This window comes from Cetorhinus maximus, chromosome 1, assembly GCF_964194155.1.
Source record: "Cetorhinus maximus chromosome 1, sCetMax3.hap1.1, whole genome shotgun sequence".
NCBI lineage: Eukaryota > Metazoa > Chordata > Chondrichthyes > Lamniformes > Cetorhinidae > Cetorhinus > Cetorhinus maximus.
In genome coordinates, this window is record NC_135879.1 from 208,582,877 (window position 1) to 208,595,444 (window position 12,568).

Here is a 12,568-nt window from a genome sequence, read left to right on the forward strand (position 1 = left end):
ACCCGCCACAAGCCAAATTGGGCCACTAATGGAGTGTGTTTACAGACTCCATTTTACAAGTATTTTATTGTCTGAGATGCGGAGGAAGCATTTTCCCAAAATGTATTGGATCACTGATAGAGCATGCTCACCAACTCCATTTTACTGCTATTGTAATTCCCCCCGCCCCACCCCACCCCCTGACCCCATTCCTGCTCAAAGTTAGAAACTTCTCTGGAAGAGCTGCCTAGTTGCAAGTGAAATACTCAACCACAAAATTCCAGTGTGTTACTCTAAGACAGTGTGTATATACAGATGAGCAATGGAACAGTTGCCAACAGAACAATGTCCTTTTGAGGAATTTCCTTGTTTGAACTGAAAGTGTTGAAGAGAGTGCACACTACGTGCCCCAAGGTCAGTACATAAATACTGGCATGCTGCCTGGCTCCTGGTTGATTTGTCTCTAGCAGGTGATGGTTAGAATGCCGAGCCTGTGATGGCATTCAGCTGCTTCATTAGGCCCTCCAGACTGGCCATTTGCTCACTCAGGTCATCTTGCTCATATACCTGAATGAGGAAACATGACAACCATGTTTTACACTGTGCAGACATTTTGAAGTATGGAAAAGACAAAACAGTATGATTAAAGGGTCTCTCAAAAACACTTTCAGGACTATTCTAAATGCAGTTTAATACTTACTTTGCGACTGACTTAACACTCTCAGAGTGTAACCAAGTTCAGAATTCAAATTATAGTGTAACATAAAATGAAAATACGATTTGCACTATTCACCATTTTGACTTTTTTAAAATAATATTTTCAGGTACTTCTGTGATGCCATTTGTATAAAATGTGAAATATCAGGAGTTCTGAACAATGGCAAGTTGACATGGTAACATCAACTACAGGAAGGAGTCCACTGAATCTAGACTGTTATTTGGATCATCCTGAGATGTAATCCGGAGTCAATCTCAGGTAAACTTGCTATCGGTCAGGTTTAGCGTTACAAAATATATATATTTGAAATGTGACAGTGTTTTAAACTCTGATTGAACAGAAATAAGCACTAAATTTGTAGTCTGGTCGGTCAAACAAGTTCCTACCTTCAGTTACCATATATTCTATTCCAGCTTGCCTGGTATTGCTAAATTTGCCTCTATTGTGTTTGTATGAATAAAACAACAGCAGAGAAATTTCATCCTGCTGACAGTATGTTGACTTCATTGATACCAATTGTAATCTTACTGAAAGGAAAATACTGCCAACATATGATACAACAATTCTTCCAGTATCAGCAATTTTGCTTTTAAAATGTAACTAATTCTATTGACCTTACATTAGATTGGTCCTCTGTCCTGTGGCTCTCCTCTGTGACCTCTGGGGCTGTTGGGACAGAAACAGGAAGCAGCGGAGATCTCGCTTTTCCAGCCAGTCCCAGTGAGGCCGTCTTACCATGACTCAGCGTAAGATTAGTACCTGTGATCAAAACCCACAAAATACCAAAGTTAAATGACATATAACTCTTGATTGCCAGTTAGGCAATGCATTTTTATAAAATAATTACATACTTATAAAATATAATTTGTGAGGCATCCCTCTTATAGATGGAAACTTGCAAAATGTGCAAGTATGGACCAGTAGAGTGCACAAGCCAGATGAATCAGGGGTACCCCTACACGAGGTGGATTGTGGAGTAGTTTGCCCTGTTTGTCACAGAGACTTCACCCAGAGCATTTCTGTATGCCCGGCACAGTCCGCCCACTGTAGAAAATTGCATGGCCCAGAGGCCACCCACTGAGACCAGGTCAATGATGGGAATGGCTTCAGGGGCTGTCCCACTGGGATCTCACACTGGAAGGCGGGCAGATTCCATGGTAGGAGAGGCTTGAGCTTTACTTGTGGGCCTGAAAGCTACTTGCAGCTTTCTGCAGAGGCCGCCAAGTTCAAATTGTAGTCTGGCTCCTACTATGTCATTGGGACCCACTTGCATATGTTTAAAAACGGCTCTGCCGGATTTGGGCTCCACTGAGCAAGTTAAAATCAGAAATGATCAGCTTCCGAAGATGTCAGAGTGGGTGCACTACCTTGGTGATTTTAAACCAGGTGGATAGGATTAAAATTGCCACCGCCCCCTCCCTTCCACCCACCCCAGAAACAGGTATGGAAGAAGATGGCACATTTGATTGAAATTGTCATGGTAAGACCACACAACATTTCCATATACCTACTGGATGGCTCAATATGCCACAAAGTTACCCGTTGTCCTATTTTTTACATGCCAAGTCTTCACAAAGCAATATAACTTTTTTCATTTCTTACTGTAAATACTCATACTCTAGCAGGGAATACATTCAAGTTGCAATTTTAAATTGATTACCTTTATACTTTATCTTCAAAGTGCTACATGATGCATGACACACAACGTAAGCTGCAGGTTCAGCAAATGCCTATTACTGGCTATATGCTGTTACAATTTACAATATGTGCAGGCTTATTCTATGCTTATATGGCAAGAAGGCACAGAATAAAAGAGAACATAGCTGAACTGAAGGATGGCTCAGAAATTGTAATTCTTTCATTAACGCGGTGGAGGCAATCGTAGACATTCTTCCATATAAGGGGCAAAAGCGAAGATGGAGTGGCAGGCCTCCCCCTCAGCTCAGGATAACTCTATTCAGTCATGTATCTGTTTCGCCTCATGCACTACCCCAAAAGCATGCACACTAGCGCATAACCATCACATGCATTTGGGATGGTGTAGGCTTGGTTTGAATGTTTTGGAGCCAGTATTCCAAATTTCATTCATTTTCTTTCATTTTAGACCTGCAGCAAGAGCCTCCCCACAATTCTCTGGTCAAAACAATACCTCGTGCACCCTGTGTCCTCCTGACTAAGGTTTGCAAGCATGCCAAAGTTAGAGTCAGGTGGTAGCACAGGTAAAGTCACATCACACAAGCGAAAAGTAATGAGTGCTGGTGGCAGATGAAGCTACTGCCCGGAAAGCCACATGCTGCCATCAATGATCCCTCTATTTTAACAAATAGAATGGTGTGATGTTCAAGCTCCTGTTGCTATTCAACTGGGCAGGAAATTAAAGGTGTCGATTTTTACTTGGCTCAGGAAAACCCAACCTGTGCATCTTGGCGCGTTCCAAAATGCACACCCGACCCATGTGTGACTTTGCCTGTGATTTTTGTCTTTCACACAGGGGTTGGGTTTGTAGTGCATTTTGTGAGTCATAATGCAGTGTGTGAGGAGTGTGCATGGGGAGGCAGGCTGGTTAGAAGGCCCACCTCGGTTCTCCAACACAACAGCCCAGCTCCCAGCTCCCAATATAGTCTAAAGGACCCTAAAAACCACACCCCTCACCCGCTTCACCATCCCCACACATCTTCCATGCTCCCTCCGATCAGCCATGCCACCCCATGCCTCCTCAGATTGTCCATGCCACCTCAGATTACCCATGCACCTCCACACCCCATTTATCTTCCATAGCCACTCACTCTGCATGCACTATGTACAGTCCTCAGGAGCTATGCAGTAGTAATGGGAATTATTTTAAAATCATTGGAAAGAAATTAAACCGCTAACAATCTATAACTGAAACACACTATCATTGATACTAGAAATAAAACTACTCCTGTGCAAAATCGATTGTAAACTCTCAAATTCCTATTAGGTTTGTAAACAAACAAGAAAATACTTCAGAGGCATTTTCTGTTATTACACGCCCTTAAATGTTTCAAACCCTCTTAGATCAATAGGTCACCTGGTGAGCTGAAGCCATTACAGCTTTTGAAACCTGTACAAGCCTTCATAATAGCTACAGCTATCATTATTAAAACTTCCAGCTCCATTGCCTGAAACTGTCAGAACAGAATGGTGTCCCATTTCCATTTTAAAGTGGAGTACCTGTCAATCAATGGAGGGGTGCAGGTGCAGAGATTTCTTTCAACTTTCAAAAGTACGTTTATTTTTACAGCTGGAGTTGCACAGCACAAAATATGACAGGGCAATTTTTTTTACATGTTTTAATGCATTATGGCACTTTTGACAATTGGAAAAAATACTGTAATGCTTGAAAACAGTTATACAATGCTGGCCAATATAAGGGTCAACTTACTTTTGCAGGACAGATCCCTATGATGAATCACTGCATTAAAAACATACCTACATTACAAAAGCAGCATCTCGGTAACATTTGAAGGTGTCAAAAATATTTTACACTTACCTGTCAGAATGTTCCTGACTCCTCAGCAGGCTGCCCTGAGTAGTCACAGCTCTTCATGCAGGAGTGTTTTTTCAGGGCTTTCACGGCCCACACCAGCACATGAAAGTAGTTTGTGGGAGGAGATGCGGGGATCTCAACATTGGAAGAGGTGCTTATGCATTTTGCATCCAGGGCCTTCCCAACTCGTGAAAAGGCCACACGAAAATGGTGTGGGGTCGGGAAGGCAGAGGAAAATAGTTTTCTCCAGCAAAAATAACTAAGCTCAATGTTTCACAACCCAATCCACATGTCCATTGGGGGGCAAAAAATCCGGCCCAAAGTGCTGGGACTGCCAAGCAATGCATCAGTCAACTGTCTGACACGTATGTGACTTTCTTCCATGGTCTTACATGGAAGGATGTCTGTGAAGACCGCAGCCAAAGTAATATGAGGTATACAGGTGATGGCACAGCTTTGTGCTGGTCCCAGAGATGCAGAGTCAATTGCTCTTGGCTATTACCAGGAAAGGATGCCATGATTAGCAGATAAAATTGATGACATAATGCTATATTGCTCCCTGAGATACAATGAGTGCTTTGTAACAGCCCTTGTATGGGTATAACAGCCATGAGGGTAGCTCATGTTGTTCCGTTGTTTAAAAAAGGCTCCAAAAGTAAACCAGGTAATTACAGGCAGTGAGCCTGACGTCAGTAGTAGGTAAATTATTGGAAGGTGTTCTGAGAGATCGGATATATAATTATTTGGACAGCCAAGGGCTGATTAAGGATAGTCAGCATGGCTTTGTGCGTGATAGGTTGTGTTTAACGAACCTTGTAGAGTTTTTCAAGGAGGTTACCAAGAAAATAGATGAAGGAAAGGCTGTGGATGTTGTCTACATGGACTTTAGTAAGGCCTTTGACAAGGTCCCACATGGGAGGTTAGTTCAGAAGGTTCAGACACTTGGTATCCATGGAGAGGTTGTAAACTGGATTCGAAATTGGCTGTGTGGGAGAAGACAGAGTGGTAGTGGATGATTGCTTCTCAGACTGGAGGTCTGTGACTAGTGGTGTGCCTCAGGGATCTGTACTGGGACCATTGTTGTTTGTTGTCTATATCAATGATTTGGATGATAATGTGGTGAATTGGATCAGCAAGTTTGCTGATGACACTAAGATTGGAGGCATAGTGGACAGCGAGGAAGGCTTTCAAAGCTTGCAGAGAGATCTGGACCAACTGGAAAAATGGGCCAGAAAATGGCAGATGGAATTTAATGCAGAAAAGTGTGAGGTGTTACATTTTGGAAGGTCAAACCAAGGTAGGACATACAAAGTAAATGGTAGGGCACTGAGGATTGCGGAGGAACAAAGGGATCTGGGAGTTCAGATACATAATTCCCTGAAAGTGGCGTCACAGGTAGACAAGGTTGTAAAGAAAGCTTTTGGCATACTGGCCTTCATAAATCAAAGTATTGAGTATAGGAGTTGGGATTTTATGGTGAGGTTGTATAAGATATTGGTGAGGCCAACTTTGGAGTATTGTGTGCAGTTCTGGTCGCCTAACTACAGGAAGGATATCAGTAAGATTGAGAGAGTGCAGAGAAGATTTACTAGGATGTTGCCAGGTCTTAAGGAGTTGAGTTACAGGGAAAGATTAAACAGGTTAGGACTTTATTCCTTGGAGCGTAGAAGAATGAGGGGAGATTTGATGGAAGTTTACAAAATTGTGAGGGGTATAGACAGAGTAAATGCGAGTAGGCTCTTTCCACTTAGATTAGGAGAAATAAACACGAGAGGACATGGCTTTAGGGTGAAAGGGGAAAGGTTTAGGGGGAACATTAGGGGGAACTTCTTCACTCAGAGAGTGGTGAGAGTGTGGAACGAGCTACCATCTGACGTGGTAAATGTGGGCTCACTCTTAAGTTTTAAGAATAAATTAGATAGATACATGGATGGGAGAGGTCTGGAGGGTTATGGACTAGGTGCAGGTCAATGGGACTAGCGGAATAATATTTCGGCACAGACTAGAAGGGCCGAATGGCCTGTTTTCTGTGCTGTAGTGTCCTACAGTTCTATGGTTCTATATATGCCCCTTTGTTTCTGTCCTGCTGATCACTTTTTGATGTTCCAAAGACAGTGGGCTTCCCAGAAATTTTACAAACAACATCCGGATGTTTTATTTCCATAGAGACACCCTGACCATGTTCAAACAACACAAAAAGAGCAAGAAAAGAAACATCATGGGAGAAAAGAAACATAAAAACGCCGTTAGAATTGAAGATAGGAAAACGTAATTACAAATGCCTCTCTAAGAACTCCTTTGTACACAGCGTGTTTCTTTGCATCCACTACAAATGGGCAGGCTGAGGGCATAGCAGGATCCCACTGTTAAGAATGGGGAATCACAACTATGATTAGCAACTATTTAGGCCTTAACAAAATCAAGTTCTCACACAAGATGGGTATTAGTAATCAGGGTGGCGTTAACTAGAATGAAAATCATGTGCAGAAAAATTCCAGCAAGGACCGGACAAGATCATGTCCCTGAATTTCCTGGACTCCATCAGCAAAAGTGATGCTCGGATCCCACAGGGCAAAAACATATACTCATCACTGTGAATTGCAATTGGTGGCATCTACATTTTATCCAATCGGTAGCACTAAAACAACTGAGCATGATTAAGATGACGCATATGGAGTCTTTCAAAAGTCACTATTATTACTTCCAAAAAATAAAATTTTGGCTGTGGATTTTGCTTGTCATTTGACAAAGAACTGTCCAAGTTGATAGTGGAATAAACAGGACAGCTGGCCTGTATAGGCAACACTGCCTACAAATACCACAGCAACGTGTAATAACCAGGAATAGGTGACAGGGATGCCACCAGGTTTCTCTTCTTTGGAGGGGAGCTCCAATGAAAATGGAAATTCTGCCCATGCTTCTGGATCCATCCTAACCCCACATCACTTGCCTGGGTCGGCCATTATTCCATATAATAGGATTCCCACCACTAAAAGGGAGGTTGCCAGTATGAAGTGAGAAAACCCCAATGAGCTACAATGAGCTGCCTTATTACATAGACAGAGGCATCCCAAAGTTTGGACTCTATGTTTCATTTAGGGTATGCCAACCCTCTTGGATTGTCCAGGAACCTCCAGAAATGGAGGAATGTTCTCCAGGGCACTGTTGCTGGCAGCCCGGGGGGCAAAAGACTTTGCATTCGCAGTTTCTACTCATGTGTTTTCACTTCCCATAGGTCAGAGACAAGCTTGAACTGCATGTGGTAACTCACAGCAATAATTTGTTCAATTTACCAATATCCTGCTCTAAACGTGGTTTTCCCCAGTCTCAGTCTTAAACTGGGGCTTAATTGTTGATATCATTATTCAGAATACACTGTAGACTGGAATATACCATATTCGTTTTATAAGAACTGATGTGCAGCCACAGTAAGTGTCTTTCACTTCACCAGAGCAGCATGTATCTATTACCATATTGATTATACCGACAACACCACAAAATTTCCAACAAGCAGTATTGACTAAAATGCAACATTATTCTGGTAATCTGTTATAATTATGGTGGATAAAGCACATTTAATCATGATCACAGACTTGACACCACACTAGAATGTATGGTGAATTTAAAAAGTTGTATTTCTTCATTCAGTAGCCATTCTGCTGACAGAGGATAAGTAGTCAGATTAAATGTTGCATATCAAAGAAATCCATTGAATGCAGAGTATACTTATAACGTCAGTGGAAAATATTACATTTCAAGAAAGATAATTCCAAAGTTGCAGTGAAGCATTTAATTTACGCTTTGAAAAAAAAGTAAAGATTTTCTTGAAGGCACTGTCAATGGCTTCAATGGGCAAATTAGCAGGCATTTAGGAAAGGTCAGACTATTGTTATGATATCTAAATAATGAAGCTAACTGTCTTTTATCTGAGCCCTCTTCTGATGTCATAATGACTGACTTTGTGAAAGTCATGTGATCAGACCATGTGATTGGACCATGACTAATACGTCAAATCAACAATAACATTGTTCGACAAAGCAAAGTACCCCAGATGCTGGAAATCTGAAATAAAAAGAGAAAATGCTGAAAATATTCAGCAGGTCTGGCAGCATCTCTGGAGATTGAGAAACAAAGTTAACAGGCTGATGATCAGTTGAGTGGGACCCCAACATTGGGGTGAAAAATGGGTTCTGAGGTCGCATTTTCCAGCAGCGGCACCTACTCGGCAATTTTCTCTGAGTGTCATTAGTCTGTGGAATTCTCTTCCCCAGAGAGCAGTGGAGGCTATGTCATTAAATATACCAAGGCTGAGTTAGATAGATTTTTGATCGACAAGGGAGTTAAGGGCTATGGGGACAGACAGGAAAGTGGAGTTGAGGCCACAATCAGATCAGCCATGATCTTATTGAGTGGTGGAGCAGGCTCAAGGGCTGAATGGCCTATTCCTGCTCCTATTGCTTGTATTCTTGTGTCATAATGAAGGTTTCAGCTGAGACCAGGACCTTCAGGAGTTTTTGCATTACCTGTATGATATGTCCAAGCCTTTAATGCTTTATCCTACAGCTACCAGCTTCCAAATGATAGACTCAGGAAACAACAGGATTTGGTGGGAATGGAAGAGAAGTCCTCTGAGGACCTGAATTCCACTCCTTGAAATACTTCCGTGTAGTGGGGATGGAATGGTCAACAGTGGTCCTTGTGAGGGCTGTTATATTGTTATATTATTTGTTAAGAGCAAGGAACTAATTGTTATGTAAATATATATCCTGGGGTGCAATATTCACTGTCGCACTGCAGTCATGTGCCGAGTAACAATGTATCAGTGTAGCAGCCAACTAGCCACATGGAGAGCAGCAAGAAGTACACTTGATGAAGCTCCAGCATTTTGAGTCTAAAGTTGATTGTTTCTAACTCAGAAGACATAACAGGAGGAAGGGAGGATATTCCATCCATGAATTTTCCCTCATGCTCAGCTCAATTTCACAGAATCATAGAATTGTTACGGTATAGAAGGAAGCCATTTGGCCCATTGTGTCTGCACTGGCTCTCTGAGCATTTTAACTTAGTGACAATCTCCTTCATTTTCCCCGTAACCCTGCACATTATTTTTGTTTAAATAGTCATCCAATGCCCTCTTGAAAGTCTCAATTGAACCTGCCTCCACCAGACTTCTAGGCAGTGCATTCCAAACCCTAACTACTTGCTGTGTGAAAAAGATTTTTCTCACCTCACATTTGCTTCTTTTGCAAAATACTTAAAAACTGTGCCCGCTGGCTCTCGATCCATTTACGAACAGGAACAGTTTCTCCCTATCTATTCTGTCCAGGCTCCTCATGATTTTGAAAACTTCTATCAAGTCTCCTCTTAGCCTTCTCCTCTCCAAGGAAAACAGTCCTAAATTCTCCAATCTTTCTTCATAACTGAAGTATCTCATCCCTGGAACCATTCTCACAAACCTCTTCTGCACTCTCTCCAGTACATTCACATCCTTCCTATAATGTGGCACCCAGAACTGTACACAATACTCCAGCTGAGGCCTAACGAATATCTTATATAAGTTCATCATAACCTCCCTGCTCTTGTACTCTCTGCCCCTATTAATGAAGCCTAGAATACGGTATGCTTTAGAAACAGCTTTCTCTACCTGTCCTGCCACTTTTAATGACTTATGTACATATACACCCAGGTCTCTCTGCCCCTGCACAACCCTTTAGAATAGTATTCTTTATGTTATACTGTCTCTCCATGTTCTTTGTACCAAAGTGTATCATCTCTTAGTTCTCCCGCATTGAACTTCACCTATCTGCCCCCTCCACCAATATGTCAATGTCCTTTTGAAGTTCTACACTCTCCTCCTCACAGTTTACAATTCTCCCAAGTTTTGTGTCATCCGCTAATTTTGAAATTGTCCCCTGCACACCAAGATCTAGATCATTTATATATATCAGGAAGAGCAAGGGTCCCAATACCGACCCCTGGGGATCTCCACTACAAACTTTCTTCCAGCCCGAAAAATGCCTATTAATCATTAATCTCTGTTTCCTATCCCTCAGCCAATTTTGTATCCACGTTTTAACTGTCCCTTTTATTCCAAGACCCATAACTTTCCTCTCAAGTCTGTTGTGTGGCACTGTATTGAATGCCTTTTGGAAGTCCATATACAACACATCAACGACCTTGGCCTCATCAACCATCTCTGTTACCTCTTCAAAAAACTTCAGCAAGTTAGTTAGACATGATTTTCCTTTAACAAATCCATGCTGACTCTTCTGAATCAATCCACGATTTTTTATTTGATTATTAATTCTATCCCAAATAATTGTTTCTAGAAGTTTCCCCACCACCAAAGTTAAACTGACTGGTCTGTAATTGCAGGGCAGATTTTTACAACCTCTTTTGAACAAGGGCGTAGCATTTGCAATTCTCCAGTCCTCCGGCACCCCGAATCCAGGGAGCATTGAAAGATTATTGTCAGTGCTCTTGCAATTTCCATTCTCACTTCCTTCAATATTCTTGGATACATCTCATCTGGTCCTGGTGCCTTATCGACTTTAAGTGCCAACCGTTTATCCAATAACTCCTCCTTATCAATGTTAAACCCTTCTAGTGATTGAGTTTCCTCCTCTGTCACCATGGCCTGGACAGCATCTGACTCGTAGGTAAAGACAGATGCAAACTATTCATTTAACACCTCAGCAATGCCTCTTGCCTCTATGTGTAAATCCCCTTTTTGGTCCCTCATTGGCCCACTCCTCCTTTTACTACCCTTTCACTATTGATGTGCTTATAGAATACTTTGGGAATTCCTTTTATATTAGTTGCCAGTCCTTTATCATAATCCCTCTTTGCTTCTCGTATTTGCTTTTTCACATCCCTTCTGAACCTTCTGTACTCAGCTTGGTTCTCAATTGTATTTGCTACCTGACACTGTCGTAAGCACACTTTTTCTTCTTTAACTTAATTTTTATCTCCTTTGTCATCCAGGGAGCTCTAGATTTGTTTGTCCTACCCTTCCCTTTTGATTGTGCCCAAACCATCTCCACTTTGAAGGTAGCCCATTCTTCAGCTACTGTTTATCCCACCAACCTTTGGTTCCAACCTATCCGGCCTAGCTCTGTTCTTGCCCCATTGAAGTTCGCTCTCTGCCAGTTGATTATTCTTTCTCTGGATTGACCAATGTCATTTTCCACTGTCATCCTAAACCTATGATATAATTCACCAAGGCTCCTTCAACAGCACCTTCCAAACCCATGACCACTACCATCTAGAAGGACAAGGGCAGCAGATAGATGGGAACACCACCACCTGGAAGTTCCCCTCCAAGTCACTCACCATCCTGACTTGGAAATATATCACCATTCCTTCATTGTTGCCAGGTCAAAATCCTGGAACTCCCTTCCTAACAGCACTGTGGGTGTACCTACACCACATGGACTGCAGTCGTTCAAGAAGTCAGCTCACCACCACCTTCTTAAGGGCAACTAGGGATGGGCAATAAATGCTGGCCCAGCCAGTGAACCCCACATCCCATGGATGAATAACAAAAAACTGTCCCCTAAATATTCCCCAACTGTCACTTGACCTACTTGGCCCAGCTTATTTCCAAGAACCAGGTCCAGCAGTGCCTCCTTTCTTGTTGGACTGGACACATACTGCTGTAGGAAATTCTCCTGAACACAATCTGGAAATGCTTGTACCTCACTGCCCCTTACGCTACCACTATCCCAGCCTATGTACAGGTAATTAAAGTCCCCTTTCGTCCCCTCAGGCTGCATCGTGGAGGAGAATCCCCCAAACCTGTGCTGATTTACAACTAATTTCTTCAAACTTTGTAGGATTTTTATAAGACTACAGATTTTCTGCCATGCTAGCTGTGTGGAACTTCCTCAGATAAATCTTTATATCACTGAAGGCACTTGTGCCTTCTTGTCTTTATTACATCTTGTCATGGGAGCAGGCCTGCCTCTGGTGATATTCTTTCGAGTTATCAACAGTCACAGATTGCAACTCTTTTGAGTACAATCACAGTTCTTGGTTTTCCGGGAGTGGGACATGAACCCACAACCCTCTGATTCAAAGGCGAGGGTGCTATGAACTGAGCCACAGCTGACATCTCCCCTGCCTCTGCTGATAGTGCCATTATAGAAATACAACAGAAGAGGCAACTTAAAAATAGCTGAATCCAGACATAGATACTACTTTATTCCTTAATAAATATAATTGCAATAGATTAATGTATTTATTTAACAGTCAACTGTGTATACAGGTATTATATAAGTATATTGTATAAATAAACAACCACAAATGTTTGATAAAGATCGCAACACAAGTCCACAAATATTCTGCTTTGGTTTCCAAAG

At 42.1% G+C, this 12,568-nt stretch overlaps 1 protein-coding gene across 1 annotated transcript in view; it reads right to left on the reverse strand.

The window, feature by feature from the left end:
- Nucleotides 1-456: 456 nt before the first annotated feature.
- The window catches only part of dcc (DCC netrin 1 receptor), a gene marked incomplete at its 5' end in the record, with an annotated part of 921,129 nt that continues 909,017 nt past the window's right edge, over nt 457-12,568 (reverse strand). Inside the window, 2 exons of the mRNA XM_078539210.1 lie at nt 457-546; nt 1,317-1,456. Of these exons, the coding sequence (XP_078395336.1) occupies nt 457-546; nt 1,317-1,456 (230 nt within the window). The remainder of the gene's footprint in view (nt 547-1,316; nt 1,457-12,568) is intronic.